Source organism: Centruroides sculpturatus, unplaced genomic scaffold (assembly GCF_000671375.1).
Source record: "Centruroides sculpturatus isolate CEXI.00-Female unplaced genomic scaffold, Cexi_2.0 scaffold25, whole genome shotgun sequence".
Classification (NCBI taxonomy): domain Eukaryota; kingdom Metazoa; phylum Arthropoda; class Arachnida; order Scorpiones; family Buthidae; genus Centruroides; species Centruroides sculpturatus.
Genome location: NW_019384428.1, coordinates 870,645 through 893,401, shown reverse-complemented (window position 1 = coordinate 893,401; position 22,757 = coordinate 870,645). Strand labels below are relative to the sequence as shown.

Genomic DNA, 22,757 nt, shown 5'->3' with positions numbered 1-22,757 from the left:
TGTTGATGTATTTGATCAGGAACCTGCTGTTTGATAAGTTCAAGTGTTGTTTGTGGGATAAGGTTGTTGTGTATAATTGTTCTTTTTTGATCAACAGTTCTTTGTTCGGTGACAGTGAGGTGAGGATATTGTTGTGTGAATCTATGGTGTAGATGTTGTCTGTATGCTGTCATGTTTGTTTCGAGTCTTGTGATGGTGTAGTAAGTACGGATGATAAACTTGTTCATTTCTATTGTCCATTTCATCCGTTGGCACGGTTTTCCAGTCTTTGTGATCTGTGGATGCATTGCCACAGAAACACCAAGGCTAGGTTGATTCCTCACATCTGTTGAGGGGCCTGCAGTAGCCATGCTTGGGCCAGCACTGCTTTCGCCACCGCCAATACCAAGGATACCAAGGGAGACTGTGGCCTATTTTTCGAACGTGAGCCTCTGCCTAACCCATGAACGTGGATCTTGTTAACCTGGGCAACGTCCGAGCCGGTATCACACTTTGATCTGGTTACTACCATGATAAATATCTCCATAGAATGTGGTGTGGTCACACACAGCTTCATTTCTCCCCTTAGACCTTACTGGCATGGGTGTCCCTACCAGGAGCTTGTGCTCCAGCCTGCATTGCCCTATAGATCAGTAAAATTACTGGGCTCTCCCACCACAACCAGGTGGTGACCATGGGAGAGTTATTATTATTATTATCATCATCATAATCAATAACTCTTAAAACATATACTAGTCAATAACAATTCTACCATGTCATTCTAATAAAAATGGTCAGAATCAATTAAAATCATCCAATTGCATAAGATGTTTACTCTTAACACATTAAATATTCGTTTTAATCCTATCCTCAATACTTTGTTCAGTATCGTGATTTAAATTTCAATTCCTAGTTGTTGTTACTTATTTCCTCAAAACTATTGTATACAAGTAGACAAAATAAAACATTTTATGAATCAATTAGTAATAATTACTACATAGTTTGAAATACTTTAATTAAATCATACAAGTGACAAAATAGCTTACACAATTTACTGCACAATAATAAACTAATAAATTAAAAATTTTTAACTCAGAAAAATGCTTTAATTTAAGCACATCATCATAGAGTAATATATAAACATTCAATTATAAACTTGATATAATACATTGATTAATGGAAATAAAATGGATACCATTAAGGCATCATCACCAATCCCAAAAATGGATAACTTATTTTTAGCTCGGGATACAGATTAATGAGTTTTTTAAAATCTAAAAACAAAATATATGGCAACAATGGTCAAGTAACTTTTTCTGAAAAATTATTTAAGAAAGGATCTAATTTTTTCAAAAAGGTAACAAATTTGATTTTTGACAGCCTTTTCATTACTTTTCTTTTTTTAATTTTACAACAAATTTTAAAACAATATTAAAATTTCTCTAAGAAAATGTATGTATATAAAATAATAAACTTCTGTTTAGGTATTTAATCAAGGCAATTCAGAAAGTTTTTAAGTGCACTTCATTAATTTTCAAATTTTTCACACAAGAAACAAACATTTCAGTTTAATTCAAGCTGATAAAATTTTAAAAAATTTATTACAAAAATATTAAAATTTCATCCATTGAATAGCGTTGAAGATATTTCAAAATAAAAATGGATTTTCTTTTTTAAGTTCACACAAAAAAAAAAAAACTGAAAAAGAAAATCAATTTTTCTCAGTTTTGGTATTTCAAAAACATTCAAACATGATTTGGTAAGCCAGACTAATTCATCCCTCACTTGCCTCTCACATTCATATTATCTGTAAATGCTTAATTTTTTTTAAACAAGTCACTTAAATAGTGAACATTCAAATTTCACTTTTAAAACAGCCTCTCCCTGCATTTTGGTAAATTTGCCCAATTAATGTCTATAGGCCCAGTCAAGATACTACTCCAGGTTACTAATTTTTTGAAAACATTTTTGCAGTTATTGCCATGCCATAGTTTTCTATGACAAATTTCTCTGAAATTGTTTTAATTTCTCCTAAACTTAATTTGCACATTTGGACATGTTTTGTACTGTACCTATGCTGTTGTAGAGAAAAATTTCATAGCCAGTTCTGTACAAGATTTAAAAAAAAAAAAAAAATTAAAACATCAGCAGAGAAAAAAACAAAAATATAATTTGCAAGAGGAACTGAACTAGAAAAGATAGCAAAACTAAACTAACTTAGATTTAGTAATGTTCATTGAAAAGAAACCAAAAACAAAAAATGCACCTGTTAGATACTAGTGTATCAAAAATTAATAAGCTTTTTAAGTTACCTTATTATATAAGATACACCCATATTTCAGCTCAGAATATTTAGGAATAGTAGTACTGGTTTTTAGTGTATTCAAGCCATATTGCACCTTCTGCATTCAGCCCCAAAATTTTTTGCTGTATTTTGATTAAAAAAAGTAAAATTAGAATGCACATTTTCACTTATCAGGGAGTTACGAGAGGAGTTCAAAAGAAGTCATTTATAATTAACATTTGTTCCATCTCATAATCCCCCCTTTTTAATAAAAATCATTAAAATTCAACAGAAACATCTACTAATAATAAAAATAAAGTTTTATTAAACAATAACTCTTTATTGAGCTAAACAGATGTACTGTAGCATATGAAGGCAGTTTGGGAAATTTATTAGACTACTGCAACTTCACATATAAGATGCATACATATTTTTTTGAGACTAAAGTTGTATCTTATATGCCATAAAAATATGGTAACTATTAAATTTATTTTAACATGTTTTAACAGTTTTAAATTATAGTAAAACTTCTCTAACTCAAAGCTCCAAGGGGCAGGAAAAAACTTCAGAGTTATCTAAAGAAAAATAGAGTAAAAAATGCCAATTCTGAATATTTGTATCTTTACCTCTCTTGCATTATATAATCTTCAATAGTTTTTTTTTACCCTGCATAATGACTTTCAGCAAAATGTTCAATGTAACTAATGGAACTGAACAGTTTTGCAGGTACTGTACATCTACATTGTCTGAAAGTTGTAGAGTAAATACCATTTGAAAATTTCACAGAAATCCAATAATTAAGATCACTTTGGATAAAATAGATATTAAAATTTGAGCCAGGGAAGTTGAAAGTAACATAAATCAGTGTCTGGGGACTGTGAAAAACTCCGACTTGGAAAAAATTTGATTTAAGAAATTCAAGCTGAGACATTAAATTCCTATGCTATTCTATTGAGACCTACCAAGTGCTTCATTTTCTTTCAGTTCAAGAAATATTTGAGTTACAGACATTTGAGTTAGAGAAGTTTACTGTATCTGATTCAATAAAACTAGAATTTTTGCTGATGTATTCTAATTGCTTTTACAACAAGATATTATAACTTATTTATAAATATTAATTTGTTATAGGCATAGGCAAGTCCCAAAGTGATTACAACAAACAGTGACTACTGTATATAAAATTCCAATATGGCATAGTGAAAGTAAAACAGAAGGAATGAAAAAAATTTTCACAAATCAAAATATACAAGAATCCTATTTATTAACAAAAAACTTTTTATTAGTAATTAAAATACAAATACTATCTTTTCTTCAATCTGAAAAAAATCTCATGATTTCAACATTTATAGATTATAGAACAACTTCCTATTCCTATTGTAGTATTTTACACAATTGATTAATGATCATTTCTAAAGCATTCTAAAATTAGAATTTGTTAAACTTATTACTGCGTAATAAGTTTAAGAAAATATTTTTCAAAACAAATCGTGTTTCCCCGAAAATAAGACATCCGCATAAAANTTTACAATACTTTAGACAATTAATTACTAATACATATTTATGATTATTTTTAACAGTAATTATTAATAATGACTAGCATAAGTTTTTTATGCTATTAATTTTAAAGAGTTTAAGAATGTTAAATGTTTCTGGCAAAAATAAGTCATATTTTAGCCCATATTAATTTTTTAAAATTAAATATTAACACATTTACTGGATTAATATATCAATTATTTAAATTTTTTAATTTACATTTATAGATACTTCAAGATCTGCTATTAGAACATTCTTAAACTTTAAAATTTTCTTTATATTTTATATTTAATATATCTGAGTAAAATTAAAAATAAAATTTTAATTATTTTGGTACTCTGTATATACATTTTTATTTACATTTATTAAAATTTTATGATTGCTTCATCATGTGCAACTCAATTTATCCAATGCAGATCTAAATAGTAAAAATCTGGATATTATAATTACTATGTACAGTACGTAATGCAATACTAAGATGATAAACTTTAAATTATACAATAAAGGAATTCTGCATTATATTTGGTAAATATTTAAAAGTTTACATTCAAACTTCTGTAATAAGTTACTTATAAAAATGCTGATGCTTAACAAAGTTTTTGAATTTGTATATATTCAAAAATATATAAAAAATGGATTTTACATCTGTTTCTAAAAGATATATATAAAATAGTATCACTGTCTCAAAATGCAACTAAAGTAAATATAAAAAATCACATATTACTAAAAAAAATATTAATAGGATCTATGCATTAAATCAAATAATATATCAAATTATATTAATGCAGAATTAAATGATTAAAATTTTTCTATCAAATATTCAATATGGTCTATTTTAAATTATTATATTCATACTATATAAATAATTATGCTTATAATAATTGAATTTTCAAACATATATATTAAAAATAAAATCTGAAAAATCTATAATTTATCATCATCTTATTTGCATAAATGTACGATGAGATTTCTCAAGAACAGCTTTATGTTGACAACATTCTATTATCCAGTTGTTATAACAACAGAGAACAAATTTAATTCAAATTATACACAACTTTGAGATTACTGCTTTGGTATAAAATTCATCTTAAAACTCAAATTTTTGTCATTTTCAACTTTATCTGAATTGCTTAAAATATAATATTTCTGTAGTTTGTTTATAAATCACAAGAAATTATGTTCCATGTTTTCAATATTCATCATAGATTATCATACCAAAAGACTTACTAAAATATCTTGCAACCGAAGTTTATTACTTCAAATGTTTTCGATCATGTTAAATGACCTTTCTCAAGACAAAGAAATAAGAAAAAGCAAAATAAAAGATAAAAAAACTGTATAAATCGAACGCTTAGTACAAACAAACACTGTTTTCAAATATTTTTGAATTAGCCTATATAGATATAGGCTAATTCAAAAATATTTGAAAAGTGTGTTCGTTTATACTAAGTTTGAAAAGTATTAATACTATGCAGTCTCGAACGAATAGATTATCATCAGACCAACAAATCTTTTTATATGTATAATTATCATTAACTGCTACACACACAATATAATCAACTATTCTTTTTGAGGGATCTGTGAGTAGCTTATTTTCTTAAAACATTCTACATTTTTAATTACCATGTAGTTGAATGGCATGAAATAAGAATTTAATATTTGAGTCTTTGCCAAACTGACTATTTTATCATATTTTTAGATCCATTTACAAAACACTGAGTACAGTACCTTTGTGTCCAAAATAGATTTCAATCAATGAAGAAACATTTTGTCTACTTTTAAGTACTTTAAATATGAAATTGAAGGATTATGGTACAAAAGTATTTGTAGGACAAAGATTTTAGTTGTAACTACTTGATATAATTTTTCTAAAACTATTTAAAATTATATACAGGAAGACAGTATTTCTATATATACTATATCACTATAATTTATATTTTGTTTCTTCAGTTCCAGTAGTAATCAAAGATTGTGTTTAGTCTATCTCAAAAAAGATTGCATTAATTCAGCACTGTTACAATGTACTGTAAATAAAAATCATCATGTGAGGAAATCCCATAAATTTCAAAATTATAGCAGAGTCCCAGAAACTCAACTCTTGATAACTCAACATTCCATAAAATTTATCATGTCATTTGAAAAGAAAAATTTACAACCTAATTTTTACCCCTATAACTTAATGCTATGTCAAGTAAGTTATTGTTCTTCACTGGCAACACTTCAACAATAGCATCAATTCCACTTGTTAACAAAGAATATAACCCATTTTCCAAGGTGCCACTGAAAATTCCACAACACGAATGTCACTAACTTAAAAGTAGTCACCAAATAGTCAATATTTTTGTAATTAAAATTTAACTAAAAAAAAAAAAAAAAAATAGTCACTCTTGGTGCTTAGTTACTACATATAAGAATTTGCACATATAATACATTTATGAAAATGCCACTATTTAGACCAGCATCATCACTATACACAAAACTCTTCATTTTTGGTAACTTGTCACCTTCTCAGTCCATATTAAGTTCAGTTTATGGGACTTTACTGTATTCATTTATGAGAACTATATTTTAGTGCACAATGTTCTGTTTATATAACTAGAAATAAATGGGCAATTACTTTAATTATTTTTTGTGTGTAAATATTGGAATTACTAGCAAGGTTGAGGCCAAAGTTTTAAACGCGAAAACGTGTACGTCAGACGTTCAGCAGTGCTTTCCTGTAAGCCTAGAAGTCTGACAATGGTGTTTGAATAGTCAGTGGAATCATACTCGACATTCCAAACACCACTGTCAAACTTCCAGGCTTACAGGAAAGCGGTGCTGAAATGTCCAACGTACACATTTTCGTGTTTAAAACTTCGGCCTCTACCTTGCTACTAATTCAAATCAAAATAATACAAAAATATTGCCAAAATTTATATAAACATATTTCTTACTTGCATCTTATCAAAATTTAAACTAGCATATTTCATGGATTTTAAATTTCAGGTTTTTTTTTAAATATAAGCATACTTAAAATACATTATTTTTATTTATACTTTATGAATACAAAAAAGCATTCTATATTTTGATGAATATATTAAACATTAATCATAATTAACCATCATTAATGAATTTTTTAGTATCTGAGTGCACTCTAGCACCTGGAAACTACATGGATTCCCTGCAATGAAGAGTCATAAAATTCACATCAACACCCTTGGCTCGACTTTCTTCGATTCAAAAATTCTTTGTTTGATGATATCAGCGTCCCCTAGTAACAGTTCTGTAAACTTGCTCATTGCTGGGTCAGTTCATGTCTTATACCGACCATTATTAAAACATTGAAACCTGAAGCAAGGTTTTAGTGAATTTAGTCACATGTTTAGGATCATCATCCTGTTGAAAAATAATATTTTTTGGTTTTAATTTATACAACTGTAATATTCCTATTAAATCATCTTTTTTTTAAAAGATATAAACACGGACAACTGTAATAATATACAACTGTAAAACACGGATTTTACAGTTGTAACACATTTTTTGTGTGGGATTTTACAGTTGTAACACATGAAACTAACTGAATTTTTATTTTTCCAACACCATTTGCATCCATCATTTCCTAAACAGTAAATTTTTGTTTCATCTAAGAAAATTACTGTCTCCAATCATTCACAGTCCAATTTTTATACTTCTCTGCAAATTAAAATCTAAGTTCCCTGTGCCTTTTAGTTAGTAAGGGCATTTTTTATTTTAACTGCTGCTCTTAATCCATTACATTTCAACATATTCTGGTACTTTTTAGTTAACGGGACACCAACTGATATGTACAGCAACATGCAAGATTCAAGCTCTGAATGAAGAATTTCACACCACCCAGAATTGTTGACCTTCTGTGAGATATTTGTCTCCAAAGGTCAGTTTTAAACACATAGACTACCACCTTTTTTTTACATGCTTTGCATGTAGACATGCATCAGTGCTCACTATTGCCTGCACCTCAGCGCCTGGGTGGGGGTGAGCCCCACACCCCCTAAAACTATATAACATCAAATACTCCACAAACAGTCAAGTGGGCTACTCAAAGCTGGTACAGTCGCATGGGCTAAATTGTTAAATGCGATAGTCTTCTAATGTACCATTAACCAAAAAGAACCCATATTCCTAATATTTCACTAATATTTAATCCATGATATTCTTCTAAGTCTTTTTTTTAATCATCAACTGCTGTTGTTTTTCACTTGTTACTTTTCTTTTATAGTTTAAAAAAGTAAACAAAATTATAAAAAACATTTTTTTGAGTCACTGTTGAGATCAGTTATTGTGCTTTGTATATGCTATTATAAAAAATTTGTTTGCATTATACAATTAAGCTAAGCTATAGCTATTTGGTTTCAAAAGTGTGTGTTACACAATTCACTTAAATATTAATTTGTTATAAAAAGCTTTAAAGGCAAGGTTGTTATAATGCTGTAAATTCCCAAAAAGATTTCTATGTATAAAATGAAAATGACAAGAAAAATAAGAAACAAAATATATTTTTCATTAAACATAGCAATTTTCACATTTTTTTCCTATAAATTATATAATGAAAATAAAATTAAATCAATGTTCTAAAATTTTTTTCTGTACCATTTTCTTTAAATTGATAACTTGAAATAGGAAGGGAAAAAAACCATAATTTTTAATAATTCTGCTTTTGTGTCATTCTTGGTAATTTCTTATTTTAAGTTCTATAACTTTGAACCACTGTAAAGATTTTAAAATGTCTTTCCTTTCAATTATTCAAAAAATAGTTCTGCATGCAACACAGTAAAAATATACCATAAACCACTTAAATAACATGCTAATATTTTTTATTTCTTGAATGTAGTGATTTTTAATTACACAGGTCAACAGTGGTTTTGGTGCCCAGGTATTTTGAGCTGATTTCATATGAATTTGATGTCCTGAATTCAAATATGGCATTAGTTTTTGCCTAGGAGCTCTAATTTTTAAGATATAGCACTTTAGCAAAATATATGTTTCAATATCTTAAGTTAAATCCATGGATCAAGTGAAAAAACTAAACATGGAATTTTTATTATTATATTATGCAAATATTATTCTATACAAAGATAGAGGAAAAAGTCATCAATAAAACTAAACAGTTACACATTGAGGAAGCTTCTTTTCCGTGACTTTCGTGAATGTATTTTGGAGCAATCCCTTTTTAAACTTTGCCATCATATGCATATCCCATCTTCCTTGGTAGCGGTCCTCCATAGTTTTAATATCCTGGTGAAATCTTTCACCTTGTTCTTCACGGGTGTCTCCTAAATTTTCAGGAAAATGGTCTAAGTGACTGTGTAAATAGTGCACCTTAATACTCATATTACACCCAAGGGATTTGAAACTGTTAAGCATCTCGTTTACCAGTTCAACATAATTTTCAGCTTTGCGTTTGCCTAGAAAATTTCTGACAACTGCAACAAATGANGTATGATGTATGCAAGGTGCGAGTTTGTTGCACGGCCCTGTGGAGGCGACACATAGACATTTGCGCACTACAGGAAACCAGATGGAGTGGGGAAAAGTCATGTGACATGGAGCAAGAGCGGAAGGAACATGGCTACAAGCTGATCTACTTTGGCAGCCCTCACACTCCACAGTGGCGTAGGCATCGCCATCTCAGAACGAATTTGTAATGCAGTTCAATCAGTCCATCAATACAATGACTGTCTCATGAAGATTGTCATCGTGACACCGCACAGGACTATCCATGCTTTTACTGCTTATGCGCTGCAAACTGGGCGACTGGAGTCCAAGAAGGATGCATTCTGGCAGCTGCTTGACGACCAGATGCGTAATGTGCTAACTACAGATTACGTCATTGTTGGTGATGACTTCAATGGCCATGTTGGGGAGACTGCTGATAGAAGCCGATGTCATGGTGGCTGGGGCTTTGGTCAATGCAATGACGATGGTGAATGCGTGCTTGACCTTGCTGATTCCCATGATCTTGTCCTCACCAACACCTGGTTCAAGAAACGACTGTCACAACGGCCCACTTTCTACAGTGGATACACAATGTCACAGATCGACTGTGTCTTAGTCCGACGACTTGACCTACACTCTGTCATTGACGCAAAGGTCATGCCATATGAGACAGTGGCTGCACAACACTGACCCGTCATCGCAATGCTTCGCATCAACCCGCCGAAACTGCCTGATGAAGATCGAGCCGGCCCACCACACATCAAGTGGTGGAAACTGAGTGGCAGAGAGGCAGAGACCATTGCACATATTCATCTTCCAAAATATAACAACTGTTGAGGAGACATGGCAGAAGGCAAGACGGCCTGTGAGTGAGGGACCGGGCGTCTTGCAGAGACTAAATCAGGATAAGTCCACTTGCTACAGTTGTTACGATTGATTCCATTAATATTTACTAGACAGAAATAACAGTCATCAAAGTGATTTTTGGGTTCTCTCCAAACCATTGGTACGCCAAATTTCAGACTTTTTCTTTTCCCATTAGTCCACTGTCGTAAATGTTCTGTACAAGTTTTACAGACCTGATACTAAAAAAGTGGAGCTGATAGAGAAAAACTGATTTCATATTTGGATTCAGCGACCCAAATATAGCTAAAATCAGTTAAAATCCTAGGCACCAAAAAAAAATTTTTTTTTGTTGACCTGTGTTATTGTTGGGGATTCCATATTCTAGAATTTTCCAATTGAAAGTAACAAAATAAACCAGCTCACAGAATATGAAAGAAAAAACAGTGACAGTGGTAACCTATCTGGACCTTCTATAGTAGTATCTGTTACCTCAGTTGGGAAATCATCAGTCAAATGTTTGCACATTGAGAATTTATCTGAGAATGTTTGACAAGCGTTTTCCCGGGTGCTGGGTTGAGCATGGATATTGTTTATAAGACCTTTACAACTTTCCTCAAACTGATGCTCAAAATTGTTGCTGAGATACAGTTAGACTATAAATGCTTTTGAACATTTGGTGGAAAATCAAGCATTGCTTGTAAACACACATGCTGATTCTATACATAATAAAACTTTTTGAATTACACTTTCCTATTCTGCAAATAATTTTATTTCTGGTTGGAAAATTATATGACAAAACCTGATTATAATTTAGAATAATCCTATAATACCTTCAAAATCATTTTTATATATGAGAGTATAATCTAATTTTTGAAAAGTTTATTATAAGTATATCAGTATTATTGTATTTTTTTAACAAATTTGTTTATAAATATATATTTAGAACAATATAATTCAAAACAATCACTTAAAATGTTTCTTATGCATGAGATTTTACAACAAAAATTCAAATATTAGCAAGTTTGCAGTTTGGTATTTTCCATCATATTTAAATGATTATAAATAGTCTAGCATTGACCTTGATGGCATTTGTGCAATAATTTGTTACACTTGTTATATTTTGAAAATGGGATTGTTGAGGAGGTTAAATAATTTTCAACTACTAACTGTTGTCTAAGGCCAGGAACAAACATGCGTAAAATTCGGCGTAAAATCTAGCATAAAACAGAAAGCATAAAAATTTTTCTGAAATTTTGGCTGAAACATAACTGAAAAAAGCCGTTCTTATTCTAAACCGTTTGCTTTCTCTACGCCTCTGCTGCAATATGTGTTTTCTCCATTTGAGAAAGGACATGACATTTGGATACAGCCTTTGGATTAGAAAAGCAGTGTTCAACTTTGCGACTTGGCTCCATAAACTTTTGCTGGTTGATAGTCTGAGTGATCTAAACATCTGTGTGATAAGAATACACCATCCAATCAGGAAAAAACTGTGCAACATGCAACTTGGTTCCATAAACTAGTGATGGTCGATAGTCTGTGTTATCTAAACATCTGTTATGAACTATACACGGCTTCAACATTGATGAGCTTCAACAAAACTTATCACCAAACTAGAAAAACTGTGCTGTGGACACTCGGCTTCAGAAGATTTCATAACATTCTGTTTATATTACGATTAGAATACAACACGCTAAGTTTATTGTTATATAGCATAAGTTTAGTTTTAAGATAGTCATAAGTTTAGTTTTAAGTTAGTTTTAGTTATGCACACGCTCAACATGCAACACGCTCAGTTTATTGTTATATAGCATAAGTTTAGTTTTAAGATAGTCATAAGTTTAGTTTTAAGTTAGTTTTAGTTAATTTTCGTTCACCTCTATTTTATCTTATGTACTGTACTTTCTTTTTAATAACCTGCATGACAAGCTGTAAGATTATATCTATATTGGTACACCCAACACATGTATAACCATTTCTATTCATTACCACGGTATCAATTTGTAAAATTCATACTGATATTGTACAACTTCTTTACTTTGTCTTCCTACAATTTGTCAAGCGGTTTTATCATTTGTAAATTATATTTTCATATAAAAAATTGTATATATATTTCTCAGCTATGTATAATACGGTACTGGGAATGCACCTGCACGGTGCCTAATAAAGAATAAGTAAGTAAGTAAGTAACTGAAAAAAGAGTAGAGCGTATGTCTACTTTTTACGCCAACATTTCTCCAATAGAGAGAAGTCTTTTTTGTGACATCAAAGTAGACATGTGGTTTTTATTCTAACAATGGCGGCAATGAGGGTTAACTCTACGATTGTGATAATCTCGAAAAAACAAAAAATAAATGAAATAGAAGAGTTTATCGAATCCGTTCAACCACATCAGTGCCATGTATAAAGACACTGTATTTAAACATTTGTGGATGGCTATAGGTGCTAAATTTCAAACAACAGGTAGATCTAGTAGAACTGATATAGAGGCCTAGTATTTAGATCCCATGTTCTTTATTTGAATTGGAATACAAATCTATTAATTTAAATTTTATATAGTATAGCAGAGGAAGTGGAGAAAAAAATGGAAGGTACAATGGCATAGATATATGAGAGAAAGAAATTAATAAAATGTAGCACTGTTAGTGGCAGTGGCATTTCCTATTTGGCCAGAATTTTTATGTATGTGTGTTCTGGCATAAAAGCGTAAAACAGAAACTGAGCCGAAAGCTGATTTCTGATTCAGTTTTCTACCACACAATTTTATGCATGTGTGTTCCTGGCCTAAAGTTTATCATATTTCATAAATTTCCTTACTTGATCAAACATATATTCTTTTGATAATATCTTGAAAGAATACATAATGCACATTCTTCTATAATTCATTTCATCATTTAATATAGTACAGTGGGTGATCAGTTAATGAACAGATAGGATAACAAACAAATTGGATAATGAACACTTTCGTGAAAGATTTTTATGTTCGGACAACGAACACCCCACAGAACAAACACAAGAAGAAGTGACGTAAAATAATAAATACCGATTGGTCTTCCCTTGTGTTTGGGCAACAATCTGAAACTTTTCGGACTGTGTGATGACAATTGAGACATTGACATCAACGCTCAAGCCAGTATATAACTGATCGGATAGTATTCCTCCGAACTTTGAAATTCTTCCTTGTAATTCCAGCCTTTTATTTTTCTGACAAAACAATTCTTTTGTGTATTTGCGAGACTGTCGGGTAGGCACTCATTAAGCTTTGCGCCTGTTTTTCTTTTCGAAAGGTGAGAGTATAATAGCAAAGGTAAAGAGTGGGCAGAAGATGCCTAATGTTGCTGAGCAATATGGTGTGAACAGGTCTACAGTAGGCCTCAGTTCAATCTTATTTAAGAAAAATACTGTATAATCAAGAAGACTCCAGCAGCTAAAGGAGTAACAAAAATCACATCTGAGAAATAAAGAACATCGAAGAGTTCATAATGGAACCTGAAACGGATCTGACAACAGGAGAATGCCAAGAACTCTTGAATGAAGAACACCAAGAAACTCGGCGAGATATGTTTTCTTCTGAAAAAGAGGATTAATGCCAATAGCTGTTATTAAAGATCCTTTGAAGAAGTGGGATAATGTCAGAACAACGGTCTTAGAATGGCATCCAAACCAGGTTGAGGCTTGGGGATCTCTACAATTACAATGCTATTAATTACTTACAAAATCGTGAAGAGAGAAAAGCAATCAACATTAGACAGATTCTTTAACCCTTTCAAACAGAAAAAAAAAAAAACATGACTAATAAATATGCAAGACTGTGTATGTATGTAGTTTTATTATTACATATAAATAAACGTAGTAAGAAAGTATATATTTATTTTTTTGGGGTCTCCAGAATGAATTNACATGACTAATAAATATGCAAGACTGTGTATGTATGTAGTTTTATTATTACATATAAATAAACGTAGTAAGAAAGTATATATTTATTTTTTTGGGGTCTCCAGAATGAATTAATTAAATTCCCATTAAAACCTACGGTAAATCAATAATTGGTTAATGAACAATTCAGATAGCGAACAAAGTCTTGGAACAGATTATGTTCGTTAACTGATCACTCACTGTACTTAAATGAATGTTATGACTTCTTATAAAGTTATAATAGAAGCAAAGCATTTTATAATGAAAAGTACTAATATGTAAACTCACAATTTAACATATTACCTTTTTCTTTGCATTTGGAACACAATGTCAGCACATACAATTATAATAATGTCTCTGTAAGAGACTGCTTTGTCTATAATTTAACAATAACCATCTTTTATACAAAATACTATATAAGATTTTACTTTCTTGAAACCATGTTAGTGATTATTTTTATTGTTTTTGAACACTATATAGTTCATACACACAACACAAAAATTGAAATTTACAATGAAGATTGCCTTGTGTTGTGTATATGAACTATATAGTGTTCAAAAACGACAACTATATAAAATGTTGCACAAATATTGATAAAAACTTTATTGAGTTTAAAATGACAATGTTTTAAGATTCATATACAGTAAGACCCTGCTTAGCGCTAATTCAATATAACTCGGTCTGCTTGAAGCCTAAAAAAAACCTCAAAATTTACACTGATTCAAATTATCACAGCATTTCATTGATTCATATATAATACGATTATTTACAAACACAAACCAACAAGCAAAATGTGGCAATCTGTCATAGCACTGTACTTTCCTTAAATCTACATTTGTTTGGTGCAATTTTGGAAAAAATATATCATGGATGCCATAGGCAATATCAAATTCACTTGGCAAGAATTAACTAATAAATGCTTGGAAGAAGTTATGGCTGAAGGTATCCAAGAATTCTCAATGAGAAGAGCCTATTGCTGCCTTGACAACATTCAAGAACTGGAAGAACAAGGAATTAATGTAGAATTGGAAAATAGTGATTTGGAAAACAAAGAACTTGCTACAGATTTCCTTAGTAAAAGTTTGGTAACAATAACCAAAATCGTTGATCAAATTGCAGCAAATGATCCAGATTTTTAAGTGTGCAAAAGCCAAACTAGGCATTTTGGATGCGATCTCCTGCTACCGACATTTGCTTAACCTGTCACATGTTGTTCCAGAGTATTTTCATGTTGACCTTGTTTGACTTGACCAATTGACCCCAAATTTACTCATTTCTGCATTGGAACATTTTTTTTTTTTATTAAAACGAACTTTCAAAATATAATTTTTAACAGTACAGTAGCCATAATTACATTTAAAAAAAATGTTTTTGCTAGGCTTAACATCAACAAAATTTCAACATGGAATAGGTTAAAAAAAACAACACATGAAACTACACAACTATATCACAAAAAACGAACTTTACATTTCTGTGTGCATATGTTTATGTATTATGTAACACACATTATTATGCAAATTAATATAAAAATAACTTAAAACCAAAGTCAAATTTGTTTATTAATTTGGTTGCGTGTTCCCCTTTCCCTATTTACTCCGTGTTAAAATGACCTTGTTTAACGCTGTTTCGTTTAGTGCTTTGTCGCCCAGGAACACACACCCTGCGTTAAGCCGGGTCTTACTGTATATCTAAAGATTTCAGAGGAAAAATTTCAAAAACATTCTTTATACTATTTAAGTAAAATAAAAACCAACTGAATTGTATTATAACTGAATCAAATTGTCACTTGTGCTTGTCTAATGCCTTTTTCAAATCTTTTTGATACACAGTATTTTTGCATTTCAGTTTTGAAGTTTTATTCTAAAATTTTTGATAACATTTAATTCAGATGACTGAAGAAATTTTAGTCAACTTCAGACAATTTTATAGTAATCATTCTTTGACTAAATACTATTTTTGGGGTTGTCCTGATAGAAGAAATTAATTGCCTAACACCATGTTTTCAGAACTTTCCATCAAATTATTTTTCAAAATATTAAGATACAAACTTGTCCATATCTATAAAATGCAAGTTTCCAACTCTGTACCAAGATATACAATCCTGCACAATCATATTTTCTCTACCATCTTTTGTTCTTGCTTGGAAGTTTTGAAGTTTTCATTCAGTTTTCATAATACATTTATACAAACCTTGACACAAAAACCTTTAAAAATGCAGCTTTTTTATTCACCTTTCCAAATGTTTTTGGCCAGTTTGAATGGCCTTCGTAAGGAACAGAAAAATCGAATGATTCTGATTTCTATAACAGAATTTGTTTTGAAACTTTTAAAAAGTTTGAATTTTCTTAGATGTCTACTGTGAAGGCCTGTACAAAAAGAATTACAATCTATACTGGTTACTTGTACCAATATTCATAAACTATACATACATACATACAATACATGAATAAATAAATAAATACATTAACACAACTTCTAATATAAATAAAATAAGTAAGTAAATAAGTATATAAATACATTAACATGACTGCTAATATAAAGAAGGCCACCATTGTGCCTACTTTTTTAACTGTTCATTGCTTTTTCTATACTAAAATATTCATGCCTGCTCTCATTGCCACTGAGATTTTACTACACACTCTGAAGTTTATTGCTGATCCTTCCTGGTTTGTCTTGTATATTTGCCACGTTTCAGCATATTTGAGGTGTCTCTTGTCCTGGATATTTTGCATTATTTTAGCTCTTTCCCAATCCACTACGACTTCTGTCGGATGCTATAACAAACATTGCTAGTGCAGTGACTGGCTGCTTGTTCTGTATGTTCCTTTTATGCTCTTTTAGTCTTATTTGTTTATTCATAATATTATATGTATGTATGTATAGTTTATGTGTATATTGGTACAAGTAACCAGTACAGATTGTAATTCTTTAGTACTAGCCTGTGCAATAGACATCTAAGAAAATTCAAACGCTTAAAAACGTTCAAAACAAATTCCGTTATAGAAATTAGAATCATATGATTTTTCTGTTCCCGAGGAAAGCCATTCAAACCGGTTGAAAACATTTGGAAAAGCGAATAAAAAGGATGCACTTTTAAAGGGTTTTGTGTCGAGGTTTGTGTATTATGTAAATACAGTTAGAGAAGAGTACTATACATTTAATGTCCATCTGACTGCATAAGATTGAATTTACTATCATTAAAGATTATGATTTTCCAGTAATTTTAAACAACAAAGGAATCTTTATTTACATTTTCCTTTGCAAATTTCAATCATAGCCTTTTATTCCTCTAAGGTTAGACTTTTTTTGCTAGCTTTTTCATTTCTTAGCACTCTTCCTAATTTTTGGTCTTACTTTTTTTCTAAATACTTTTCAATTTCACTAACTTAGGAGTACTCAGCTTGGGATTTTTAGGACCTTTTCTCATAATCCATCTTTCATCACATAAATTTAGCCCAAATATCTTTGCACTAAATCTATTCTTTCATTCAATTCTCTTGTCTTGTATATTAAATGCTGCAAGTTTATTAACCATTTCAGCAATTTGTCACATATTTTTTGTTTTGATAAAAAGAAATATAATCAGTTTTTGCTCTTCAATTATAGTATGAAATCCCATCTGGATGCAAACAGCAAATATAATAATAAATACAACAAATATGATGGATCTTGCAGTGTGTAATACTCATAAGTTACAAGACTTGTCAGTCTCATTTTAGTATAAATTTGAAAGTAATTCTGTTAATTGTATATTATTTCATTTAATTAAAAAGTTAAATAATCAAAATATTAAAGCAAAAATATCCGTTATGCACACGAAATAAAGCGAAATCTTGGATATCTTTTCTAATAGTCTAATATATTCGAAAAACGAAATTACGCAATTTCAATTGTGATTTTAAAAAAAAGACATTATAAATACGTCACCATTAATATTCTTACCTTGTACCATCTGGTACATTTCGGACAAATAAAGATGAATTTGGAGGTCTCGAATAACGAGACATTATACATCGAATTTTGCCGTAACTGCAAACAAAGAAAGCTCGAATGTCAAAATGGCGAAAGTGAACTGCACGAGACGACGGTATAGTCTCGTACCCAAAATTAAATGAATAAAATTATTTTAAAATTATAATTACAATAATAATATTTTAAATTTTTTAAATATATTGTGACGAATTTAAAACGGAAAGTTTTAATATTATTTTAAGTTCGTGCAATACTGTATAATAAAGTGAAATGAAAAAAAAATTATTCGGTTTGATAAATACAGTTTTATGAATCGATTCAAATCAAATATTCAGAATTGATTATTATATCTAATCTATCTTATTTGTAAAAATTATTTATTATTTTTAAAAATCCGAAACTTATAAAATACATAAAAGGAAGAATATTTCTAGAATAACATCCGTATATAGTTATTCTGAGGGTGAGCTGAATCGCGGCCGGATGGCCGAGCGGTCAAAATGGCAGCCTACCGCTCTGGAGGACCCAGATTCAAATTCGAACGGGTCGAAAAATCCCCAGGAATCTTTTGGGAGTTGGTTCGTTCAGATATGTCAAGCCCCGTCCCTCACCACCCGGCAGCCCCATTGTGGGTCTGGCCGAACCCATAATGGGCTTGCAAAAAGAGGCCCTCTTAGTGCTCACAGGGCGGAAAGAGTTAAAAAAAAGAGGGTGAGCTGAATATATATCGTGCTTCCATTAAAAGATCAGAATTCAATTTTCCTTCGAGCAGACTTTTCATCGCTTAAAATGCTTAAAGTGAAAATATGAAACTCGTAAGAAGAATAAAATTAATTAAGACCCAATTACACAAGGTTAATTGCTGATCTTAAAAAAATAGGTTTTAGATATTGACCAACGGCCGGATGGCCGAGCGATCAAAGTGGTAGCTTATCGCTCTAGGTATCCGGGATCGAATCCTGATGGGTCAAAAAGTTCCCAGTAATTTTTCGAGGGTGGTCTGGTTCGAATATGTCTGGACCCGTCTCGCCCCACCAGGCCGCCCCATTGTGCCCTGGTCGAACCCATAATGGCTTGCTAAAAGAGATCCTCTTAATGCACACAGGGCAGAAAGAGTTTTAAAAAGTTTCTATATATAAAACAAAACTAATGCATTATACTGCACATATAAGACAATATTTTGTTTTATACGTGCGGTACATGTTTTCTTCATGTTTCAAACACTTGGAAGATGTAAGCGCAACCTAGTTTTGAGCCTCCTTGTTCTAAATACTATGTAATTCTATCAAATCAATTTATTACTTAATATAAAATACAATCATTTGCTTAAAAGTATATCTCTAAATTTTTACATGAATATGATATTTGTACCTGAGACTTGGAATTGCATTTCTTTTTGAGACTGCTAACATTCGAAGGCTCCAAGAGAGCGTTTCTTGCGCCTGTATTCTGATCGCTACTACGTTTATAACATCTAAATATAAGTCCTCCTGGGATCTCAGGACATCTCCTCGCAGCTCATGCGTGTGTCGCGTTGCCATACACAAACAAAACAAATCGTGCCTAACCAACGAACTGACCGCGTAAGGTTTTCCGAATTCTTTTCATGTATCTGATGGTCGGTTCTCGCCACACGTCATAGAAAGAGAAACAATTAAAACCACCGCGGATAAAACTGTAGTGGATTCCATTGACATGGCTTCGGTTTTGTAAGTTTTTCTCAAAAGTTTTTAGCGTATCGTTGTGACTGTAGAAAATAGATTCCAACATTTAGAAATCATTTGCTGTTTATCAGATTATGTTAACTGCTGCATCAACGTAAGAAAATTATTAACCCAAATCGATGTGAATGATCAAAAGTACTCACTATATAGATTTTTGCCGTTCTGTAAATATATCGACATTTCTTATTTTCTCTATTTTCTGTCGCGGTTCTGTTCAAATGGAAATCCTAATTACGGACTAAATTATTATATAAAATCCTAATATAAAATCCAACATGACAAATTAAGTTTTATTTTATTTATGCTAGCCGGACGGGTCGAAAAAATCCCCAGGAATTTTTCGGGGGTGAATCGTCGGGAAATGTCAAATCCCGTCCCTCACCACTCGGCCTCCCCATTGTGGGCATGGACAAACCATAATGGGCTTGCTAAAAGAGGCCTTCCTAGTACCCACAGGGAGAAAAAAGTTTTAAAAAAAAGGCAAAAAGATTTTAAAACATTAAATTAATTTTACTGAATTATCAACTATTGAGCATTTATTATTATTTGTGATTATATTACATATTTCAACTAAGTTTTTGTTAGAAAATCTGGCTGTTCCATTGTGGATCTGGCCAAATCCGTGGTGGACATTATTAAATATAAAGATCCTCTTAGTTCCCGGTCCCGATTCTTTCTTAATCTAGCTTTATTTTTATTTTTATTTATTTATTTTTAATTTTATTTTTCTATTTTCGCTGAAAAAAAAGCGGAAGAAAAGAGCAAAACAACAACAACAAAAACGGTTAGCCTATGGCTAGATGTAACTATTAATTGGTTCATCGTCACTGATTACATGAAACCATCACGTAGCACTCACTACACACGACCAGAGAACATGACGCGCGACCAAAGATTACAATGCATTAGTACATGTAAGATTGCGAGAATAGTTGGCGCAAACTTTTTACAAGTTTTAGAACAATAGTAATACTAATTAAGCGACAATTAACTTTTGAAAAATGCACATTAAAAGTGTTTTATTCGGAAGACACATTGATAAATACCACAGACTTAATTTTTGAGAATATCTGATAATTTATAAAAACTATCGCAACATTCTTTATCGTTTTCTTCTACATACATAGCTTTGCCTGACGACAAACCTTGGTAGAATCCCAATGAATTCAATGCTTCCTCGCATCTAAATTAAGTTTATAACAGATGCTTGATCTCATGAGTTTTGCAGCGTTTAGCGAAAATATTTTATGCTGATAGTTGTTTACATTAGGAAACAGATAAAACATAAACCATGACTAACGCAGGACCAAACTAACAAGTAGGCTAAGTGAGCATCATGACTTCGTCTGTCGAAAAATTATGAAGAACGTTTTATTTTCTTGTTTAACTTCGAGTATTCGTTAGAAAACATACATAATATGCACATGAAAGGGGCAGCAGCGCCAAATTTTGGTTTTAGAAGCTGAATTTTAAATTAAATTTTTTCCCAAAAATTGAAACCACATACTCAGGACGATAAGTATATGAAATTTGTTTGAGATTTCCCAACAGTTTTTTCTACAGAGTGGTCTAAACACCTACTCTTTAATTATGATTACCCTGTATATCATGGGGTTCTGGATGCTTTCTCCTATCGCTATAATGAATCTAGAATCGAATATTTTGTATCGTCATAAATTTTATGCTATTCTAAAACTCATATTGATCATTTATTTAATGTTTCAGAAATCTCATTTACTCGTAACATTTAATTTGAAAGCAATGCTTTCTACAGTCTTCAATACTTCCTGCATTAACAGTTCAATTTAAAATTTGAATTGCTAATGCCACAAAGTATCGTACTGTGTTATATGTTTCATTACTAAAACTTTAACATTTTTATCATCTTCATTATTCTATTTAGTTGTAGGGAAAGTGGCTTTTCATGATTTTCGTTAACTTTGCTGCAGGTGTCTTTTCTTCCTCTGATTAATATTGGTAATAATAAGCATCTTCATAATTCTGTTTTTACCTATTTTTAAAGAGCGATTTATCATTTTTTTTCTATACTTAACTGCGTGATTACAGAGACAATTTTAAGATTTTGATTTATTTTGTTGTTTGATATTTGCCTTTGAGCCCGAGGACAACTGTTCGATGGAAGAATCTCTTTCCCATGAAATAAAAGTTTGTATATTATTTTATATATTTTTATCTTGTACATCTGTATGTTTTATTAAATTTAATGCTATAGCTTTTATAATAAAACATAATTATGTCATAATACAATAATTATAGATGATAATAAAACAAATGATAAAATCATCCATTTGTTACTTCTTAAAATTCATCAAATATTTGTGAAATAAATAATTTTCTTTTGCCGTATTAATACTGTATAAAAGCAATATAAAGAATATTATATTATCATAATAAAACAAAAGTAATAATCTTCATTTTTAAACATTGATATAATGGAAAGGTTTGGACGAAGAATATTTAATTTAATTAACATAGGCAAGTAATTCAAGCAATATGTTATTAACTCTAATTTATTTTTAAAAAGCTTTTTAAAATTTTATTTCTTTTTATAAATATAATATATACAAAGCTATTGAAAATTCTACCATATATTTTTCATTTAACCAGTCTCATAAAAAAATATAATTATTGTATAATTGTAGATATCATTTCAATTATTTCCCATTATTCTTACCACTGGGGTCACTTTTAACTTTTATTTAATATTTTAAAATTTATATTTAATTTATTTTACATTATAATTTTAGAAAGTCGAAAGATATTTTCTTGTGTACATGTATATGTAATTTGTTTTCAGTAAAGGTATTATATAAAATTGTGCGTTGGCGTTTTAATAAATACATGCAAATTTATATAATTCATAGCTGATAAATTTACATCTGAAGCTAGTTTTAAAATTTTTAAATAAAATTTTTAAAAATATTATATTTTCTTAAAATTACTTTCAAACATATTTTAATATTTCTAATTAGTTATGAAATTTTTACATGATATATTTAATAAATCCTAATATTTTGAGAAAAAAG

At 30.5% G+C, this 22,757-nt stretch overlaps 1 protein-coding gene across 1 annotated transcript in view; it reads right to left on the bottom strand.

The window, feature by feature from the left end:
* LOC111619652 (serine/arginine-rich splicing factor 12-like) overlaps positions 1 to 18,114 on the bottom strand; it is a 57,717-nt gene extending 39,603 nt beyond the window's left edge. Inside the window, exon 1 of the mRNA XM_023361414.1 lies at positions 17,957 to 18,114. Within this exon, the coding sequence (XP_023217182.1) occupies positions 17,957 to 18,021 (65 nt within the window). The 5' untranslated portion in view covers positions 18,022 to 18,114. The remainder of the gene's footprint in view (positions 1 to 17,956) is intronic.
* Between the last annotated feature and the right edge of the window lie 4,643 nt (positions 18,115 to 22,757).